General features: G+C 42.7%; 1 protein-coding gene across 6 annotated transcripts in view; it reads left to right on the top strand.

The window, feature by feature from the left end:
* NPAS3 (neuronal PAS domain protein 3) overlaps positions 1 to 23,549 on the top strand; it is a 962,475-nt gene that overhangs the window by 928,297 nt on the left and 10,629 nt on the right. For all 6 annotated transcript variants that reach the window (XM_069558691.1, XM_069558689.1, XM_069558690.1 and 3 more), the window contains 2 exons: positions 5,113 to 5,306; positions 9,508 to 9,614. In XM_069558691.1, the coding sequence (XP_069414792.1) occupies positions 5,113 to 5,306; positions 9,508 to 9,614 (301 nt within the window). The remainder of the gene's footprint in view (positions 1 to 5,112; positions 5,307 to 9,507; positions 9,615 to 23,549) is intronic.

Below are 23,549 nucleotides of genomic sequence, written 5' to 3' on the forward strand. Positions count from 1 at the left end.
CAGCCCCTCTACTGAGCAGTAGGTCATAGAATTCTCTAGAACTTAGGCAGAACCCTAGGTATCAGCACCTGACTCTTACCTTCCCTTTTATATCTGAGGAAACGCTGCCCTGCTCAAGCTAGAAGACGTGCCCAAAGTCACCAGAACCAGAACTGAGATCAATTGTTCTGTTTCCCAATTCAATGTTATTTCTAAGCCACAGTATTCCTTTCACTTTAAAATGACCATTTTTATGGTTTCACGGTTCTTGAAATCATATTAGTATTTAGGTTTATCTACTTACTTGTATACAAGATCATTTCTCATTCACCTGCTTAATGGTACAAAAAAGCCATCCCATTCTTTGGGATGTTACCACGGGGCCTGGTGACCATGTGGCAAGCTTGGCATTTATGTCCGAACGGAATTGTGGGTGGAGAAAAAGGGGGCTTAGAGTTTTCAGAAATGGTCACCTTTTAAGCAAAAGTAATCATTACAGAGTACAAGAAATTCAATTTAGAGAAGTTAAGTTGCTTTAGGCTTCAGATACTCAAAGGGCTGGCATGGTGGAGGGATGCCTTTGGTGTTCTTCTCTTATCTGTTTTCTCTGTTGGTAATTCCATTGCTTGGTTTTAAGTATCACCTCCAGTCAAAAAAAAAAAAAAAAAACCAAAGTGAAGCACAAACCAACCAACCAACCAAGTCTTCAACCATACCTTCATCTCTCATCTCTTAAGCACTCAACCCCTTTTTCCAACAATCAAAGGACACCTTCCCCAGCATCTCCCCAGGCTGCTCAAAGACTAAGGGTCCACAGGGAAATCTTTTTCATCCCTTTGCCAGCAATTCCTGCATTCCCAGTCACCATTTAGTCTACCATCATCGTCTATGACACAGGCTCAAAATCACCATGCTTCTCCCCAGGTCCCATTGCCAACTTCTGCTTGTACCTAGTATTTGCCCCATCTCCGTCTCTTCTCCTAACCCTCGTTGGAATGCTCCTGGCTCCCTAGGTGTCTCCAATAGGTTATCTTTTGTATTTGTTTCTATTGTACTTTATATTCCAGCCCTTTTCTCTATCTGGAACACCTTTTCCCATTCTATGATTATATCTTATGGCAGTTTTAATTTAGTGCCAGTTTCATGTAGCCTTCCAGATCCATTCAGTCAAAAGTATTTTCTGCCTACCCTGACATCCCAAAGATTTCATTCTATACCTTTCCTTTGGTACAATTTTTATTTAAGAAGATAGTATTTTTTTTTTTTTGAGCATATACTGTGTATCAGGCATATACCCAGGCACTTTGTATACATTTCTACTTAATCCTCTCAGCAGCCCTATATCCCAGAGGTCCATATTTTACTGGTGTTAGATACAGCTTGGACGTGGGGACTCCACTCCCTGGATGATTTCAATGTGTAGTAAGGTTGAGAACCACTGGTAGAAGTCCAAACACTTTAGCCAGACACTATCCTGTAGTAGATTTCACCTTTGATGTTCTAAAAAACAAATGTTGGACCCCAGCCCAGTCCTACCTAATTAGAATCTCTGGGGCAGGCAGCCTCAGAATCCATGCTTTAACAACACTGCACAGGAGATTCTGTCATATAACCAAAATGGAGAAACCACTTGAGCAGACCCTGTGTCATCTCCCAGTCTTAATATATTAAGAGTAATTGTTTGTGTCCTCTCACTGTGTAGTCTGTAAACTCTTGAGAACTGGTTTACATTTGATCCACCTTGGTCTTCTCTCTGGTACCTATCAAGACTCCTTGCATATGTTTTAGAAACTAAAAAACCAAAAGAGTGCCCTTTGATGACCTCATTAAGAAAACGAAAGACATCTTTACAGAGTACTTATTCTCTGTACTACATTTTTAATCCCTAATATGCTGACCTGGAAAGTAAGCAAGTCATTTCAATTCCCTGAGCATCACAGTTGCATGACTAAGCAGTGCCAGAGCTAGGATATGAACCCAGATCTTCTGATAATACTTTTTATCCAGCCTCAGGCCTTCAAAGCAGCTACAAAGTAAAACAAACAAACAGTTTGGATACATGTTCTCTGCCATGTTTCTAAAATCTGAACATAACTTCTCACAATGGGAGGGAAAAAAAAACCCAATTGTTGGCCTTATAAAATGGATTTGGGGGAAATACCATAATTTAAACCCCCAAATTAATTACAGGACCTAACCTATCTTTTCTTCTCTTCAACCTCACTCTCCCCCTCCCCCGCCCAAGATGTACATACACTCAGACACACTCTGATGTTCTTTGACATTTCTTGACAACTGCTTTGTTTATTGCATTGGCGATTTTCTTAGGTTTCTTTTCCCTTCTTAGTTTGTATAGTTTCTCAGACTGTTCAAATAATTTGGGCTTCTGCCATATATGAAATCATTTCAAAGGTTCATATACAGTTTAGTTAAGGCAGTAAATTGGCATCTGGTATAAACCTCTGATGTTTTGGTTCAATATGAATATGCATTTAAAACGTATAAAAGCATAACAAAGTTGAAATGACGTTCAAACACAACCTCCTGCTGACAAGTACCCGGTCGTGTCCAACTCTTTGCAACACCATGGACTGCAGCCCGCCAGGCTCCTCCATCCATGGGATTTCCCAGGCAAGAATACTGGAGCCGGTTGCCATTTCCTTCTCCAGGGGCAAACACAACCTAGAAACGGATTCTAGGCTCTCTTTGCCATTTCCAAGCCCGATGATTCTGGTTAGGGGAGGAATGTTACAGAGCCACTTTCCTCACTTAAAAAATGAAAAGGAGAATGACCTAAAATAGACTCTCCCAATTTTTCTCCCAAATACAAAATGACATGATCCTTATTATTTATTTGGCCTGTGGTCAAGATCAAATGTATAATCAGTCCTTACCCTTATCATTTTTAAGGGCAAACAGAACTATAATGAACATTTTTATACTTCTTTACAATTTAGAAAGTGTTTGCCACAACTGCCTCCTTTGGCTTTCATGACATAACTACAGAATAGTCATTATTATCCCCATTTCACAGAAAAGAAAGAGCTGCAGTGAGGTAGAGTGGCTTTCTCCAGGAGAACAAAATCAGGAGATGGCAAATCTAGGTCCCTGCCCAGCCCAAATTTTGACCCCTTTCAACAGCTCAGTGGCCTTGGGCAAAGCTGGAGGAGATCAGAGGCTGGTGGCTCTGACACGCACACAGCTCCCCAGTAGCCTGCCTGGCTTCCTCAAATGTCTGCTACCCCAGATGCCTTTAAATTGCTTTGGAAGAGAATACCAAGTGGGGATTTATTTAACATATCATTTCTGGGTGTGAGTTTTCCTGAGCATTTATAGATCTGTGTTTTTCCAAGAAGCTGAGTGTTCCTGATAAAACAAGACAGATAATGATAAATGAGCATCTATGTAAGCCTAGCTGGGAGGAGGACCAGGGACTGTTAACACCCCTCCTGTGAAGCTAATCCCATTTCTTTTAGCTATTTCTTTATTAGTTAATGAGGTCTTGCAAAAATATGTGTCTGTGATGATGTTTTAGCATCCTTGCCTCTAGGAACATTTTCAAATATTCATAAAGTAGCTCGTCTGACCAAAGCTGAAAGCAAAGGTGCATTAAGCATGAATTTAGTCAACTTCAATGTGGGTGGTCAAAAAGCTGCTCCTAAAATAACCTAAATAATCCTCCTCGTTGGTTTCCAGATCCACAGCTCTGGGCTCAAACATGAAGGAGGAAAGGGAAGAGGTATCATTTAGAACAGCCAGGACTCCGAAGGGCGGCCTCATAAGCTTTGATCCTGCTTCCTGACTGACAGCAGTGTGGCTTTGCTTTTGGAAGACTGAATAACTTAAAAACACAATGAAAAAGGAATTACCAGCCAAGCCCCTAGGAAGGAGAGCAGATGCTAGTTCTTATCGCTCCAGGGAGGTCAGGGACTCACTTCCCACTTCAGTTTCTTCCAACAAGGAGGGAAAAGGAGATTCTCAAAAGGTGTCTCTGGTGCTCAGGGGTGCATTTGGAGCGGCAAACCAAACACAGAAACTCGACCAGCTACAAACTGAGCTCCAAGGTACAGGGAATGGTGGCGACTACTTCTACAACCTGGTTTGGAGGGTGCCCCACGCTGTCACAGGGCGCTAGGAACCCATCTAGCGTACACACATACATATACACACATGCCTTCTGTCACCCAGAAGCAGCGCCACACAAATCCTCACTCTTTCCATCTTTCTATGATTTCATTTTCCCAAAACATTATTTAAGGAAACTCACATTGTGACTCATCTCCTATGTTCAATTCATAAACAAAGGAATTTTTTCTAAACATGGCTTTATAAAAACATACCATTGAAAATAATGTGAAGATGATGAACCAACTTTGTTTAGATCTGGGTGGGTGGCCAGGACTATCCATGGCATAGTTTGGCTAAGAAACCAAAAATCCCTCCGGTTTCTGAGCAAGTACTTCGGACTGTCACCAAAATGGTGCAAGCCTTCCTAATCTACTGTGGTAAGAGCTCAAGGAACAAATCATATGCTGAGGTCCTCTGACCTTTGATCTGAGAGGGCATTGTGATAAAGCATGGTGTTACATGTACAGGTAACTCGGCACTGCCTAACATGGAAAGTATGCTCAAAAGGACACATTTATGGTCATTGTCACTGAATCTCTTAATCACTAGAGTCTTTGGCTGTTTTGAGAATGAAGGAAGGCTCTGAGCCACACCTCTGAAAAGAGACGTCCATGGAATCCCGTTCAGTAGAAATATGGAGAAGCACAGATATCGTCCACTAGTAAGGGATGAAAATGCAAACATTTCTTTTTGCAGCTCAGGGCTCACTTTGTCCTTTTATCTGGTTGTGAACTTCCTCTAAACCTGAAAAAAATATATATATAAGTCTTGAAAAATAGTAACAGCACAGTAATAATGCTGCCCCGAGAAATGCTCAGAGTATAAGACTATTTCTCTTTTGTCTCTTGCCTTGAGGACACTGAGGGCACTTTGACAGCCCTTATGATTACACCAGATTCAAGCTAACATTCGTTATCCAGACGCGATTCTGCATTTCTCAAAAGAAGTACTGTTACAGCCCGGATGTAAATTTGACTGTGTCCTGTACTTAATGTTCTATTCCAGGTGATTCACATAACGGGCCGGCTACGACTGAGGGTGTCACTGTCCCACGGGAGGACCGTCCCCAGCCAAATCATGGGTCTCGTGGTTGTGGCTCATGCCCTGCCTCCCCCTACGATCAATGAAGTCAGAATTGACTGCCATATGTTCGTCACTCGAGTAAATATGGACCTCAATATCATTTACTGTGAAAATAGGTACTTCGTTTTTGTTTTCATTTGCCCTGTTGTATGTTGCACATTGGTAAGGGCCGGTGTTTTCAGCAGTCTGAAGGATTTTACTCTCCCAATGAGGCTCATTATAAATCCTGATCTTATTTTTAATGGCTGCTTGGACTGACACCAACCATGCTTTTTATTTGAAATTTACATCACTGCCCTGATTTACATTAGGGACAACAATGGGATGAATTAGGATACCCAGGCATCCATATGTTGTAACTGAGACCCATTCTGGCTGAGAACCCAAGGAGAGAGCAGGATTGAGACATTCTTGGCAAATCAGTGCAGCGAGAGCTATCTCCTAATGCCTCAGCCAGACCCCCTTCCTGACTACTGCAAGGGCCCAGCCCTATGATGGGCAGTGTTCACACAGGCATTGAGTACCTTCTCCTAGTCAGCTCAGGTTGCTAGGACAAATCCCCATAGACCGGGTGGCTCAAACAACAGACATTTCTCACAGTTCTGGAGGCCGAGAAGTCTAAGATCAAGGTGCAGGCTGACGAGGTTCCTTTGGTGGCAGGCTGGGGTGGGGGGTGGGGGTGCAGGGTAGGGTGTGTTTCTGGCTTCTTGCTATGTTCTCATATATGGGAGGGCAAGCTCTGATCTTTCTCCATCTTTTAAGGACACTAATCCCATCATGGGGGCTCCACCTTTCTGACCTCATTTAAAACTAATTACTCTCAAAGATCCCACCTCCAAATACTATCCCAAGGTAGGAGTGGGGGGGTAAGGACTTCAATAGTCAAATTTAGGAAGTACACAAAGCATGTAGAGAACAAATAAGAATTTGAGATTCCCCAGAGGAAAAAAAGACAGAAAAGAAATTTGCAGAACTCTTCAATAACACTTCTTAAGCCTGAGGATTTCACTTGGATAGATTAAAGAAAGATGACCCATCATATAAGTGACTTGGCAGTCCTTTCTCAACACTGAGCTTTTACAAAAGGACTTTTTAGCCTCTGGTTAAGCAGTTCACTGTTTCATTAGGCACAAAGCAAAGGACAAGGAGATGGGACAGTGCCCCTTCAGACCTTTCACCTAGAAGTCACCAGTCTATCATCAGACTGATGTGAGGAAGAGAGAATCCCAGGGCAGGGGGAGGGGGTGGGGGGAGGTGCTCACGTGTGGCTGTGGGAAGGAAGCTTGGCAGTGTTGATCATTCTTGGGGACAGGACAGGGGGTGATGGGAACAAAAGAACAGGATGGTCAAGTGGTTTAGGAAAGTGATCTCTCTCCCGGGCCCAGACATGAAGACGACAGGCAGTGCCCATATCCAGTCCACTGGGAAGCGCTAAAGATGTTGGGATCAAACTAGAAATGTCTTCCCTTCCTGGTCAGGCTTTGACTCAGAGGAAAGGATTCACTGGGAAAAGATAACCCACTCAACCTTTAGGGTGTTCAGGCAGGGAGAAGATATCATGAGCCTATTATCTAAGGAGTATTATCTAATGAGTAGTTCAATCTATTTGTCAAGTTTTGAGAGTATTTATTAAAATTCTTATCACCATGACTATATACCTACCTGGCTATGTCCAAGGCATTCTTCAATGGCCACAGAGAATCAGGAAGATGAGTTCACCAGAATGAGTAGCTAGAGTTGGCCAGGAATAATAGAGAGCACTAACATTTATTGAACACCTCCTACACCCTTGGTGGCGTGCGAAGCACATTTAAAGTGCTGTCTCATTGAAGCTTCAGGACAGTCTGAGAGGCTGGTGTTGCCCATGCCCACCAGTGCCAGGCAGTGCCAGCTTAGACAGAGAGGGTAAGTGTCTTGACTGAGGCCAAGACTTGAACTCTATCTGTCAGACTCAAACACCCTACCTCTGCAGACCTCCCTGCATTCCCTGTCTCTAATTTCTCTTCAGAAGTCAGGTTAAATGGTAAAGAAGCGGTCCAAATAACCACCGTGGGGATCTTTCATATGTGTGCACCCATGAAAGAAAATATACAGCCCATGAAGCAGTCTCTTCTGTTTTAAAATGTAGAACATTGGATACCCAGGGAGGCGGTAGACAGTCAAAGGATGAACTATGGCTTTGCGTCTTTGAAAACAGATGTCAGTTCCCTTGATTGAGAGTTCTACCAGCACCACTCACCACCAAAAAAAAAAAAAAAAAAAAATGAAGCCTCATCTCATTTACCTAGCTCCCAGAAATCCTTAAGCCATCACTTAATTCTCAGGCCTGTGGTCACAGGTTGATTAATTCTTTCGATGCACTCCATGGACTTGGGTGCCTGATGGTGTCACTCTAGTAATTGAGATCACTTTCTATGGCCCACTTCATGTATCTTTCCTCCCATTAAAACATGTCTTTTTTTCCACAACCCCTTATCAGCCAGTATAATACAGCATTATTTCCCTACTGAAGATGACAGTAATTATTTAAAAGGACCCCTGTTAGAAGTAATTGCATATTTAATCTGAGAGAGCAGCATATCTTGTGTGCCGGGCACCATGCTATATTCACGTCATTTCATTCATTAGTACCCTCACCAGCCTCTGAAGTTGTTTCACAGATGAGGAAACTGGGTCTTGGAGTATAGTTGCCATCGGGATTTTGATCCTGATATACAGGTTGTCAGACTGGTCTAGGGTTTTGTACACATAGATGAAGAGGTCTTTGAACACGGAGCTCATCACATTCACCTTGATAATAGGCTCTGGGAGTACACAGAAGTGTTTCCATTGTTTTGAAGGATTTCATTCAAATAAAAAGTAAACTAAAGAACTATCTTCCCTAAAGAACCGGGTGCCTTTCCCCAGGGTTCATTGTTTACTTAGGGAATTGCTAACTAGAAAACAGGGGCCTCTCCTGGACTCTCCTCAGAATCCTGGGACAGCCCTGGGCAAAGCCAACCTCTGATGCTTTCAGAGGATCCAGCAAATTCCAGAAACACCATGGAGGGAATGAAGGCCTTTAATGACATCCTTATTCACTCGTTTGCAGAAAGGGGGTGAGAACTGTGCTTGGAAAGCAACTAATGGTTTTAGGAAAACACCAGCTGATCTGTTTTATACCAGAAAACCAAGGACTCCTGAGAAAACACTCCAAGAATTCTATTTTGGCCAAAGATATGATTTAAATTGCTAGACACTGAGAAATTCACTCCCTGGGTAGGATATTTTCATTATATCCCATATTATCCTGGTTTGGTTTGGTTTCTTATTTCCTTGCCTTTGGGGGTCAGATTTCATTCCCCCTGCAGGGTTTCTTCAAGGTGTCATAGCTAAAGATTCACTTAATATTTGATAAGTCATAAAACATAAAAAGCACAGGGGCAGTAAAGAGAATCAATTAAACAAGAGATAAATTCTCTCTGGGACAGACCAAAATGAACCTGAACTTGGACAGGGAGGAAGAGAAGCAGCATTTAGGCGCGTTTGTGTAAACCAGGCAGATCCCCCCACCCCGCCCAATGTGTTTTCCAATTTTTGTTCTATTTTTCTGTGCTCCTGCCTGAGGACATTGGCGTCTGGACAATCAATGACAGAGGCTTACACACACGTACAGTCGAGCACAAGCCCGGCAGAGCTGCCGAAATGGTTTAAAAGTTTCCGTGTGGAATCCACCACAAAGTCCCAGTTAAAAGGGCCAGGAGTGAGAGCTGAGCTCTCAAATGACTCAGACAAAAAAAGATAATACCCCCAGGCATCTGTATGTTTCAGCATTTAAATTATATCCCTTGAAATGCCAATTTGGATTTTGTGCCAAGAAGCAGTCGAAGCCTTTTTTCATGGAAATACCCAATAGAAAACCAATCTGTTTAAATGAAAGGTGTCTCTAATCATTTGGTATAAACATAACATGTTTTTATTTTATTATGTAACCTTGAATTATCTTAGCCTCTAATGAGGATCTCGTATTGTTACTGATTCTCAATAATTTCATGGAATTATGTTGTCTAAATGCATATTCTGATACTAAAGAAAAAAAGAAAAACCTAGCTAATTATTTCAACACAACTGCTTGATCCAGCGCAGTTCCGGCTTCAGGAAAGGATTGTTACATGTTAAAGAAAATTAATTTTATCTAAAAGGGGTTTTCCCTCAATGCCAAGTCCTCACAGGTACCCTGGTACAAGGAAAATTGTCAATAGATCTGTTTCTAAGTCATTGAACTATTTGTATATTTCCCCTGCTTCTGATTTCCAGCCTGTGTTCTTCTCTTTGTAGGATTAGTGATTATATGGATCTGACCCCCGTAGACATTGTAGGGAAGAGATGCTACCACTTCATCCACGCCGAAGATGTCGAGGGCATCAGGCACAGTCACTTGGACTGTAAGTACCTCCGGTGCGTGGGGACAGCCCAGCTGGGGTCCTCTCTCCTGGATGCTTTTTTTTTTTTTGGTTTCCATGCCAATTTCTCCTTTCACATCTCCTGCACATTTGAGATGACTGTCAGTGCACAGTGAGAAAAAGTGAGACATAAATCACTTCAACTTGTATTGGAATTAGATTGAAAGCTGGATCTTGGGGCCCGGAGAAATTGCTGGATCTGTAGGTGCTCACCCCGGATTTCGTGGTCTCCGGCATGCTCTCTCTCATGATGTGATGGGGGGACCTTTGTCTTAAGTGCCTTCTCGACCCTTTCATTTTCTAGAGCTACTTCTACTCTGAAATTTGTGGTCTCTGTTTCAAAATAAATGTGGGAAAAGACAAGTTCAGCTAGGCCAGAGCCTCATAAAAATTCCTACTTGACTAGCCACAGACCAGGGATGGGGAGGAGGAGGGGAGGGGCAGAGTGTGAATACTACAGCTCTCAAAGGCACTGACTTTTCACTGTATTTCTACAAAGAGGGTTATTTAGAGAAGCGGGTATCTCCATGTCCCGACTCCTGGAAGAGCAAAAGTCATCTCAGCTCTTTGAGTCTGGTTCCCGGCTCCTGACCAGCAGGCTCACCTCCAAGGCACATTTTCTGGGCGTTTAAGCAAAGCCGGGCCAGCAGTGCTCTGCTGGGTCCACACGGTGACTCACACGCCAGCATCCTCATGCACTTTTCCCTCATCAGACTTCAAGGGGCTGTTTTCACTGTGAGTGCAAGGGGTCTCAAGTCCCATCGGGAGGCACTGTGGCCCTCTTAGGAAGAAGCTCTCTTTTCCAATGAGAGGTCCTTTTTATGACCATTCCATAGACTCTTCCTAGAAGATGAGGGCTCTGCCATCTACATTGCTAGAAGGTTCTAAACCCAGTTCTGAACTCTGGTTTTAAATGCATGCAAGGGGACACAAATGAGATGGTTCAGCTTGAAACGGAAGCTTTTATGTAGTAAGGTCAGCCAGGTGGCCTCTGTGGTAATGTTGTCTTCCCTTTCTGGCCATGGTTGAGGACAGCTGTTTGAGCTCTCTCCTGCCCTTTGCAGTTGTTGACTCGTTTCAAACTGAGATGTTCAGAAGCATGATGGAGAGACAGTAAGCTAGCCGGAGTCTCAGAGTGTGAGCGTCTCGTACTGTGTGTTGAACCCTGCATTAGCAGCACTGACATGGGAGCGAGGTCAGTGTCAAGTCCTGCATGTGCTGTGTCTCTGGGAAAAGGCTGTCTGCAAGGCAGCTCTGGCAGATTCTACTCCCAACCCCTAGTGCGTGCCTTGGTATGGCTCCCCGGGGATTTAGGGAGCGCACTTGTTGCTGAGAACAAATGGGTGTCGGGTATCACAGGAGCAGATGGTTCTTCAATTAATTGAGGGAAAAAAACGATGCTGTTTCCTGAAAAGAAACATCGGGTTCTTTGTAGCTGGGAATTCAGAGAAAATGGAGAAAAATCAGGATCTTTGGAGGAAGCCATGAGTATATTTTGTGATGCAGATATGCCAGAGATTCAGACTTTTAAAATGAATGCATGTTTGTGAGACACAGTCATAGACCATGTGCGTGTATGTGGAGTTGGGGGGTTGGTGCTTTTCCATTCTGGAATCTTAATCGAGGTCTAAATTCAGAAGCCTGATGCTGACAAAAAAGAACTTTGTCATCCTCCGTTATTATTTGGAAAACGTCATGCTATCTCTCTGGGATTTGATTTACAGCTTGAAGAAATACAATTCCTCAGGAACAGTGAGCCAGGGCAGTTCATTTCTTCCCATAAAGCAAAGGTCTCCAACAAATACATTTGAAGCCATCCTTTCCGATCTACTTTTATCTCATTTTCAGTACCTGGAATAATTTGAGAGTGCTGAAAATAAACAACTCCGTCCACCATTCAGTATTGTGCTAGTATCCTAATTTTCCTGGTATCTTGCCAACTAATAAACATAGAAGGTATGCTTTCAAATTCTGTGATTTTTTTTTCATTACTTGATATTGACATACTGGCTATTGCTTTATGATTTCGTCTGCTAACAATGATTGAGTTCAGTCTTTCAACTCTTATGCACATGACTTCTAATTTTAAGTTCTTTTAATAACCTTAAACGCATGAAAAACAAATAGAATGAGCTGATAATTCAGCACAGTAAAATACACTTCACATATTTAGCTATCACGCTGTGGAATAACTCCACAATGTCAAGTAGCACACAATTAGTAAAACTGTAGGGGGAGGAAAAAGGAGTGTTTTGATCCTGAAGAATTTTGATCCTAATCAGATTGAAATTTCAGCGTTCTTGTAGTGCTTAATATCTTCAATCACACACACACACAAATCAAACTGATGCCGTGTCAGGTTTTGCATTCTGTGACTGAAATAAAATGCTAAAATATACAAATGCATCTCGCTTTGTACAATAAACATTAACATCATTATAAAGTAAGATTGAGTCTAAAACTGTGTGATGGAATGTCTGATGTTTACCTAATTCTCAAACCAAAGCCAGCCCAGTAACAAAATGACAGAGCATGTAATAAGTCTTGGTTGTGTAAACATTGGAAGAAAAGGCAAAAAGCCAGCACAGCATCTTGCTTGTCCAGAGCCCTAGGCTATTACTGAACGATGCCTCAACTGTGCCTTCTTGGCAGGAGAAGGTCATGGTGACATGGAATCAGCTCAAGAATAAGATAGAATTCTAAAACAAAGGGATGGTTAAAAAATAAACCACATTAACTATTTAGCTTTTCCTCCTAGAGCTATTGGCACAATTCCTGGCTCTGTCCATGAAAGGCAGGTTGTAGTCATCTGATCTTACTTCTGATATTTTGAGATCTGTCTTATGCTCCAGTTTATGGATAAAACTTAAAAAAAAAAAAAGACTTGACAGCCTTTGATAACTCAAAATGCTATCTTTATCACTCGGATCTATTTTCCTAGCATAGACAACTGTAAATCTATTGATGAGCTTGTTTCTAGAATATGAAAAGTGAAAGGAAATCTCGGCTGCACCAGGATTCGACAACTCTGATAAAGTGAACCAAAAAACTTTCGACCATTTACTCTGCCACTAGGTTCACGAGACACGTGAGCGTTCACTGGGTTCCAACATAAATAATCACTAAGAATCACATTATATACACCAACACAGTGGGTTAGTGAAATGACAAAACCAAGGGAGTTTAGGTCCTCTTCCATCACACTGTGCCAAAGACCTGTGTGATACTTTTTTCTTTATGCCACCTCACTGGAGTCACTGAACCAAGCTCCACTGATTCTTCAGGCCAAATGGAGCAAATCAACATTTTAAAGTTTGAACTTTAAATCATCCATATTAGCAATGATTTGAGCCCCTTTCCCTATCACCCTGAAGCTTTCCAGGGTTCCAAGGTGGCGTTAGTGGTGAAGAACCCGCCTGCCAATGCAGGAGATATAAGAGACGCAGGTTCTATCCCTTGGTTTGGAAGATCACCTCGAGAAGGGCATGGCAACCTACTCCACTATTCTTGCCTAGAGAATCCCCATGGACCGAAGAGCCTGGTAGGCTGAAGTCCTTAGTGTCATGTCACCCTGGAGTCACACACTCCCCTTACCTATAGGAATGGCTCAACCCTCCCCTGCTGTGCCTCTGCCTACAGTCCAGTAAACAGAAGGGCAAACCATGAGTGCTATCCAGAGAAACATGCCTCATGTTGTGCTTTCGTCCCTGTCTACAGAAGATGCTCCTTTTGCCTTGAGATAGCCTTAGGGTTCTTCCTGGGTCACATCAGCAACGACTCTCTAAAACCTGGAAAGAGTGGCCTGAGGGGAAATCTTCCTTTCTCTTCATTACGATGTGTTCCAGCAGCAAGGCTCAAGGCTCTGCAGCAATGGAGCTTTAGGGGAGGAAAAAGGAGCTGGAAAGTATAGAAGTGGCATCAGTCTTCCCTTCCTAGAACTGGGCCCAGGATGAGAAAACTCTGGCAGAGTTATTTCGGGAAGAGAGGAGGACTTCCAGCTTGTCTATGAGATCATTAAAGTTAAAAAGCACCACCTACCCAATGCATTGGGGAGGTGTTTAAAAAAATACAGTAGCCTGTTTCTTTCTTAATTACAAAATTCTATACTTCCTAACAAAACGAATACACAGCTACCTGGCATAATGCATTCCATGCTGTTTTGCATCAATAACCCCTACACTTCCCTCCTGAAGGCGTCTCATCGCCAAATGCAAGCCGACTGCTTAATGCAGGACTAATTAGTATACCCCCTTCCAGTCTGCAGGCCCTCCATTGTAATTCCTTCCCAGCTCATTTTTTTCCACAACCGAGCATCAATCAAAGTAAGTGCCCTGCCTGCCTAGGAAACACAAGATGCCCTCCATGCATTTGTCATCTGCCACACAAACAAAGGGGGAATTGAATTGTTGATTTGGGTATGCAGCCATCGCCTGCAGTAGAGGAAGGCTCAAGTGAAGGAAGGAGGGAAGGTGCAGAGTTTGTTGGGTGGGCCACGTGCAGATGGCACAGGGGATGTATTTTCTGATCTTAGATTTTTCCAAGGCTGGGTCTTCAGGGATTTAGCTGCCACCTGATGACTGGCTGGACTTCCCCCCCGCCCCCACCCAAAGCAAATGAGTTTTTTCCTCTTCTTCCATATGAATATGAAAATTCACATGAAAGGAATGCACGTAATAGCTGGCATGTCTGCCTTTTCTCAGAAGCCAAGTCAGCCTAGCCTGTCCATTAACTAAAAAGATTGTCACACGGAGACAAAATTAAGTCAGGCTTTTATGCAGGAGCGAATTAGTATTATTACTTTACCCTTTTTTTTTTTTTGCAAGTGCTGATTTGGGTTTTTAAGTCCAAGGTCAGGCACACAGAGAGAACAGAGACCAGCAAGGGCCTACCTACCAGCTGGGTGTCCCTGCCCCATTGCATTCTAGAAATGCCAAATTTCAGGCCAAACCTGAGGTTTGCTGAGTCCAAATATGCAGTTAACAAAGGATCCCTAGCTGACTCACATTCATGTAAGTTTGAGAAGTACTGACCTCACTGGTATTCAGAAGGCATTGTTTTACATGGAGTAAAATACAGATCGACTAGTGATCTTAAGGAGTTCATTTATCCCCCCTCCAAGAGATGAATTTTATTAATAGTAGTAAAAATGTGAATAGTCAAATGGCTCTGAGGGCATCTCAATCAGTGTTCAAATGAAACAAGCGTGATAACTCGATTAAGAGTTCAACTTCTTTACAAGCATATAAAGTTTTGAGTATCAGTGGAGAAAGTTAATAGGGTAGAGATAGTAGTAACTGTCAACTTGTAAGCAAAAGTCAGTTTTTTCCCCAGGTTAATATTTGTCTAGGTACTTGATGTGTGAATAGGACAGTCGTATTTTCACTATCCAAGGTCATCTAACATTTGTGAGTATTTACTGCAAAGTTTTGCTATAAAATTTCAAAAACGACTAAGATATGGGTCTTCACCTTCAAGAAGCTTACATATTAGTAGAAAAGACAGCATGAAAACAGCCCAATTTGAAAGGGTGGCATAAAGAGAAGACAATTACATTATGGTGTATAAACAAAACACAGGAGCCCCAGAGGTGGGGGCAACCAGAGGATGAGATGTTCCAGAGGAAGCACATTCTCCCCAGATGCTGAACGGTGGTGGCGAGAAGCCAAGAAGGCAGGAGATACGGCAGGGCTGGGGGTGGGGGAAGGGTAGGTGGTAAGGGCATCCCAGGCTTCAAAGAGCACATGAGAGGACACAAAATATAACACGTGATCTTTTCGCTCTACCAAGAGGAAGTCAGCTCTTCGATTTCACTGATACATTCTAATACAATTCTAACATGGATTCCTGGGGTTTTCCTTAGTACTATTTCAATTAGCAGCTGTTTTATATTATCATAAAAAGAAACACCTGATATTTGAGAGAAATGAGCCCATTGCTGTTGTAAGGCACTATCCAAAAATATATATATATTTCTAAATCATCCATTTTAACCAAACTCAATTACCCTAAATAAAACCAATTCCATTACTTCTTACAAAATAAAGGACAAGATGACATTGTATTTTTTAAACTACTTTGCTTGAAATATAGATTTAATGACACCCTGCATATCTCCAAAAAAAACCCTTAAACTTTTCGATTAAAACACAAATGAGCAACATAGGATTTAATTTGTGTATGTGTTGAGCATACAATGTTTTCCCATTAATATAGGGTTGATTAAGGACCAGGTGATTTGAACCTCTTTGTGAACGCCCATCCCCTCTCTGGCCTCCTTGAATTCTTGGGGAGGTGCCAGAACTCACCTATGGAAGTAACAGAAAACCCAAGTAAAAATGACATAAACTTTCTTTGTAATCATCTTTACTTTCCCTCCGTGATCAAAGGACAACTGTAGCACCGCCAATGAATGTGCCTCATCGGACAGTGTCCAAAGTCAGGAGAGGGTCAGCTGCTACTTTCTGTTCATTTTCTGAAAGAAAATATCCCTGGAGGATCTCCAGGAAAGTCTCATCATCCAGCGCTTCATCAAATGCCCCAGCCTCGGCCACTCACTGGATGGAATTACCATGGCTGCTTTAAACAATCAAGGGTTATCTCCCTGAGGCATGGTGGAAGCCCACCACACAGAGAGCCCCAAATGAGAGTCCTTTTACTCAAAAAGCAGCAGCAGATTTGCTATTCAGAGGACAATCAACGGTGAGCGCACCTGGGAGAATCCGTAATGTTTTCACAATAAAGCACCAGGATTTCTGACAATTTAACAGAACAGGTGAACAGGCGAAATGTGCCTAAGCGCCTTTAAATAGTCCTGATTTTATGGAACACTCGTCTCTCCATACCTAAGCCTCACCACTTCGATATTTCTTGGTAGATATAATAGACTAAGTGAAGTAACTGTATCTTGAAACACAGGATCTGCCAGAGACATAAAACAAACCTGACTACAAGATTCACCTCGTCGTTTACCTTTCTGTAGGTCTCCCTACATCCCAACACTTCCTTTGCATTTTTAAAGGAGGTGAAGAATTCACCCAGGCCAGGATGGACCCGCTGTGCGTTCACGGGCCTCCACGCCACTTTCCATGAGTCATCCTTGTGATAAACTTATTAGTGAAAGTGACTGATAAGCATCTGTCTCCCGTTTAAAGGCAAAGAGAGGCAAATCCTTACTTTCCGAAGACAGAAAACTTTTTCAACAGTCTCCCATGGTTGAGAGACTTCCCCTTGAATCTCGCTGTCTGGGGTTTCATCACATTCCAAACCTCAATCAGTACCCGGGAAGGGAAACAAAATTTCCGGGACCAACTGAGACTCAGACAGGAGGACAGGCGGGCAACAGGCTCTGCTTCCTTTGCTGTCCCCTAGTGTTGGCACCGAAGTCACCTTCAGCAACGTCATTTCTTGGATGAGTGAATAAACTGTTTCCCTGATTTCCTGGCCACAAACCTTAATTCCATGCTGAAGAGTTCAGTGTTCCTTATACAAGAAACCCCCACCCAAAAAGATGTTATGAGGGCTAAAGAATACTCTATTTTTAACTGTCCCAGGTCAAAAAGAGCAGGAATAGAGAGTACCAAAACTCCCTGGTTGGACTGAAACCAAAAAAAAATCTCAGATGTCACTCTTGCCAACCATTACTTTGATTCTTCCAGTCCTAGAACATGATCCTCTCCATGTTGAAATAAAGCCTTGGTCTCCAATTCTGCACATTATGATCAGCAAAAGAGGAATTTATTTTTTTAAATTTAACTAATTGACATGTTTTCAATCAATGAAAAGTTTTCTGCATGATTCGATATTAACAGTTAATAAAAATCTATCCATCGGTGGTGGTACAGGGGAAAAAACCTCTTCTGAGGTTATAAATCACACAGATAGCGATTGAAGCAGAGCCTGTCATTAGGGTATTAGGGGGAAAATCCATAGATGATGCACAGTCATTCACAGACCATCCACACACTCACGGCCTTCTGTCCTTAAGCTCTAACTCACACTAAGTATCAAATATCGTTAAACTTGACCAAATATTGCTTGGCACATAAATTTACAAAAAAACTAAAAACCAATTTGTGGATGCCTGCTATTTAAGACATCCAGCTCACTAATTGCAAAATCTATAGGAAAGTCTGCATGGCATCAGAGCCTTGCTTGATCCTATGAGCAGTTCTAAATGAAAAACTGTCTCTATTGCAAGTAAATAAAACACTCAATGCACCATTCCTGGCTCTAACGCTGTTTCTCTTGTGGGTTTTGAAAATGACCTTCCTGTAAGCACCAAGGACTATAACTTTTTAGATAAAGAAACTTGTTCTTGTTTTAAGTCTAGGTCAGGTTCATTCCCCTATAGCCCACAGTTTTCAAAAGCAGAGGAAAAAGTAATCCAGAATTTAAAAAAAAAAAAAAAAAAGTCCTGTTTCCAGAATGAAGTTCCCTGTCAGCCTGCCTTGGGCCTTAGGTGGAGAAGCAGAGATTAAAGAGTCAGTATTCTTTTTCATGTTTCATCTGCCAGTTTTGTGAATGTAGAAAGAAAACCAGTGGCTATAGCTAAGCACCCAACTGTGGAATTAAGTCGAAAGGGCAATTCTAGCACACCCCCAGCTTTCCATGCTCTCCACATTAGTGAAGTCGACAATGATTTTTGAGTTTCTAGCAGAAAGCCCCCCCCACTCCCTGCTCCCCATTCTCTGCAGCCATTGATGAAGGTAGCTCAAGGGCGGGGGTGGGGGTGCCTTGCTGCAGATGCATCCCCATATCACCATGGCGATAATGAAGCTCTTTGTCCAGCTGTGTGAATGTCCAGTGTGAACTCCCCGATGATCTCACCATTTCCTATTGATTCTATACTTACCTGAATACACCAAGTACTGCAGCTTTTCAATGCATATGCAAACCTCTAAAACGTCCTTTTGTGCAACACTCTGCTAAAAGACCGCTTTTGAGATGTGTTCTTCATCTCCTCTTCAAACTGAATTAGACTGCTTCCTTCTTTTGAAGGCACAAGTAACTCACTATTTAGAATCTTTGGCTTTGATTTTGTAGAACGGCCCAACAGGAAGAGAGCATGTTCTCTTTTTTCCTCCATATTTCTGAAGGCAAACTTGGACTGATTTGTTTTGATTTACTAAGAGAGTTATGTTCCTGCCACAGACACAGGCTTCCTTTATGTCCTTTCAATCATCAGTCTATCTCAGTGGACACAGTTTTCCCCAGGAACACTGAAATCCCTCTGTTGGTCACTGGGTGCAGAGCCACGGTTGTGCACTCTGGCAAGAGCTCGTCGGATTTGAAGGGGGTTGGGGGTGGGGTGGGGAGGTTTTCTCTGCAACTAGGACATTTCTTGTATGCCTGCCACTAAGTGCGAACCAAGAGACCGGGTGGTTTTTTAAAAAGATAGTTAATTGAGCTGAGCATCCCGTCTTTGGGCATAAAATACATAGGTGATGTAAAAAGTCACATGTTCTAAAACATAAGCCCACCACGTTTTTCTTTGAACTATATTCACCATTTCCTTCACAATTAGAGGCGGGTGATATTTTGACACTTAGAGACAAAAACGGTCAGATGAACAGGACTGGAATGGTTCAACCAGGAAGATCTAAGTCTCTCCTCATCTCTGATAGCTTCTTCTCACAAATGCGGGGTCAGCCCTGTCCTGCAGAGCACAGTCTGTAACTCAAAGGCATCTGTAGCTTGGAAGGTGAGACAGTGCTAGGGACAGCTTCTTGGTTTTTCTCAGAGCTAAGCCATAGCAGCTGAAAGCAAGACTTCGGAGCTTGAAAGAGCATGTTTTCATGCAGCTGCAGAGGCGTCCACAGTTATGCCTGGGACCAGCCAAGACTGTAAGGGCATCTGGGAAATTTACACACTCAGCCTCCCTGGTCTTCACGCTTACCCTCCAAAACCTAAGACAAAGCCATTTCAGTGTTTCGAGATCCTTAAATAAAAATTAATTCCTGGACTTCCCTGGTACTCTGGTGGTTAAGAATCTGCCTGCCAATGCAGAGGGCACGGGTTTGATCCCTGGTCTGGGAAGATCCCACGTGCCATGGGGCAACTAAGCCTGTGTGCCACAACTACTGAGCCTGTGCTTTAGAAACCATGTTCTGCAGAGCAGCCCACACAATGAGAAGCCCATGCAGCAAACTGGAGAAAGCCTGAGCACAGCAACGAAGGCCCAGCGTAGCCAAAAATAAATACTTAAAAAAAAAGGCTAATTCTTATTGCCCAACTTTAAGGACATCGTTCTGGAAATGTTATGATGTGATCATTGAGTTCAGTAGGCACACATAAGCTGCTCTACCAAAAAGTGTGGACAGCAAAAAAGTAAACTTGGAGATTAATTAAAGAGAAGATGCCAGGTTATGTTTTAGAAGTACTCGGACCCATATCATAGAGTAAGACTAAAAACATGATCCACACGAATATTCTTCTCTCTCGGTTTCTTCTCTTTATAGTTTGAGCATATTGTTATGAATGTTCTCCTGGGCTCATGGGTTTGTATAAGTATCTATCTCTTTTCAAGGGACAATTAACTATTTTTTAAGGACTTCTGTATCAAATAACTTTGTGTATGTGTGCTTAGACATGTCCTACTATTTGCAACACCATGGACTGTAGCCCACCAGGCTCCCCTGGACTCCATGGGGCTGTCCAGGCAAGAACACTGGAGTGGGTTGCCATTTCCTTCCCCTGGGGATCTTCCTCACCCAGGGATTGAACCTATGTCTTCTGAACTGGCAGGCGGATTCTTTACCACTGAGGCATCTGCAAAGCCCATATCAAGTAACTTACATCATGCTTATTTCTGTTTTTCTCCACGAAAGGGATTTTGTAAAATAGACTAAAATAGTCTCTCATTTCTCTCCATTATTTAAAGCTAGAATCCCAAAATAAAAATAACAGCCCTGGATTAGTGAGAATCGAGAAAGTTTTTGTGTTTATCAAGTTGTCTAACTTACTACGAACTAAAAATCCCTTTCAAACTGGCACCAAGGTGGCTTTTCTTCTTGAGCTGATTAGAACCACATGAGCTCAGGAAAAGCTGTCAGATCCTGCCTCTGGCACAGCTGGAACGATCCAACTGATTTGCTAGTATGATTTTGAAAAAAGGAAACTTCATCCACAAATCATACATTTATGTTCTAGAGCCTCAAGCAAAAATTATTCCTTGTTCATTTTAAAAGAAGCAAAATTCCACTGTGACCTCTTTTATAGGTCCTCTGGAAAAACAAAAGCACTGGGGTGATCTTGTGGTCAACAATGCATATAGTAGGAGCTAATTGTCCCTTAGACAGCAAAGAGATCAAACCAGGACATCAACCTAAATGTAATCCTAAAGGACATCAACCCTGAATATTCCTTGGAAGGACTGATGCTGAAGCTGAAACTCCAACACTTTGGCCACATGATGCAAAGACTCACTGGAAAAGACTCTGATGCTGTGAAAGATTCGGAGACTGCAATGGCACCCCACTCCAGTACTCTTGCCTGGAAAATCCCATGGACGGAGGAGCCTGGTAGACTGCAGTCCATGGGATCGCTAGGAGTCAGACATGACTGAGAGACTTCACTTTCACTTTTCACTTTCATGCATTGGAGAAGGAAATGGCAACCCACTCCAGTGTTCTTGCCTGGAGAATCCCAGGGACAGGGGAGCCTGGTGGGCTGCCGTTTATGGGGTCGCACAGTCAGACACGACTGAAGCAACTTAGCAGCAGCAGCAGTAGCATCTGGGAAAGACTGAAGGCAGGAGGAGAAGAGGGCAACAGAGAATGAGATGGTTGGATGGCATACTGACTCAATAAACATGAGTTTGAGTAAACTCCAGGAGATAGTGAAGGACAGGGAGGCCTGGGGTGCTGCAGTCCATGGGAACGCAATGAGTTGGATACAACTTCACTGACTGAATAGGAGCTAACTCAGAACCAGTCTTATCTCCAGTTATCTAGATTCCCATAGACATATGGGGGGTGTCATTCAGAAAACACTGATCCTCAGGAAACGGTCATGATATAACACCATGCTAGAATGTCTCCCTTTTCATAATTCTGTTTGTCAGGCTGGTCCAGAGCAAATCAATGGATTAAGTCAAACTAAATTGAGCTGAGGGTGATAGGCCCTGGATCTGCTCTGTGGTGTTGACCATATTAAGTAAAGGCACTCAAGTAGCTCCTGATTCCCCAGGGGACCCCTCAGGAGTCCCCTCCCTCCCAGCCTTTTCACCACCACTTCCTCACTAAGCCTACCTGGCCTGCCTGTCTCTCACTGAGGTCTCCTCTCTTTGCCAGATGGCCCTTGGCCTGGGTGATAAATAATATCATGTAATCATGGATCCTAATAAAGTTGTATTTATCTTCTCAGGAAACACAGATGCACCTAATCAGATCCAGAGTCATGCTGCCTGAACCCAAAAAGGTGACACCACATCAGTCTTTTAGTAAATAAAACCTTTCCGTCCCTTCACAACACACACATGGGGCCCACTCCCAAGGCTGATGATTCGCTGGTGATGCATTCCAGAAAGGAGATTTTGCTTCTTTAAGTAAGAAAGTATTATTAGGAAGGGGGTGATGATCCTTATGTTGATTCTGCAAATTCTTTACTTGGCTTTATAATTTTTGTCTCACTTTGCTATGCACTGCATGGGGCTTCCCAGGTGGCGCTAGTGGTAAAGAACCTGCCTGCCAATGCAGGAGATATAGAGACATGGGTTCAAGCCCTGGGTGAGACAGATCCCCTGGAGGAGGGCATGGCAGCCCACGCCAGTATTCTGGCCTGGAGAATCCCACGGACAGAAGGTTGCAAAGAGTCGGATATGACTGAAGCTACTAAACAACAACAAAGCACAGCGTGTGGAATACTTTTTTTATTTTTTTTTTAATTTTTGCATGCTTTGGGTCAAATTCTAGTCCAAAATCCCCAGCCAGGCTGAGCTAGGCTGGCCTAGCATCTCAGTGTTTTCTTCATATGACTCTAAAAAAGGGACTTCTTAGTGTCTTTGCCTTTATTAAAAAGTGTAGGACCATTTGAAATAAGCCCTTATTCCAGATACACAGCAGGAAGAATTATACACCAACCACTGATTGGGGTACTCTAAGTTTTCTCTGTGAACATAGTGGGCAGAATTTCATAACCCATCGTTCCTCTATTAATAGTTAACCAGGCTGAGAGGATCTGAATAAAAGCACATCTTGTTGCATGCAACGATGGTTTGACAGAAGAGCTGTATGGCAGAGTCAGTACTTTCCTGCTTTCAGCTCCACTACGCAGTTTTGTAGCCAGGGGAGCCATGCATGCAGAATGGCAGAACTTACAATTGCCTACAAAAGCAGAGGACACTCCTACCTGTGGAGCCTCGTCACCAAGAGAAGGTGACAGTTCCGGGCTTTAAAAATACCCTCACCTGTAGAATAGTTTTAGAAAAGAACTCATTGCTCTTTGAAGCACTCATCAAAGCAAGCCATTTTCAAGCAACTGTTGAAACATAAGTATTAAATTTTACAACCATCCATTTGGTGTATTTTGTGACCAAAAAAAAAAAAAAAAAGGAGAATGGGAGGAAAGCATTGAAGTTTATGTGTTTATGGATAAAATATGTGGAGGTTTGATATTTGATCACTTTCAGAGCCAGGAAGAGTGGCTCAGACACAACAGGAAGAGCTTCCACAGCCTTAAACACAGCTCTTTTCCAAAGTGACTTCCCTTTACCCATCCACACCCCCTCCCCAAAAAAAATCAAAATGTACTTCATGAAACTATTGTATATGAAGCACTTATTAGCCATAATTAAATGGACAATATGAATTTACTACGTCTTTAGGACTCTGGCTTGTTCTGGTTTAGAGCAAGATGATTAATGCAAATACATATTACTTGAGATAACCATTTAGCAGCTAATTTAGCCAAATTTATTAC

Source organism: Ovis canadensis, chromosome 18 (assembly GCF_042477335.2).
Source record: "Ovis canadensis isolate MfBH-ARS-UI-01 breed Bighorn chromosome 18, ARS-UI_OviCan_v2, whole genome shotgun sequence".
NCBI lineage: Eukaryota > Metazoa > Chordata > Mammalia > Artiodactyla > Bovidae > Ovis > Ovis canadensis.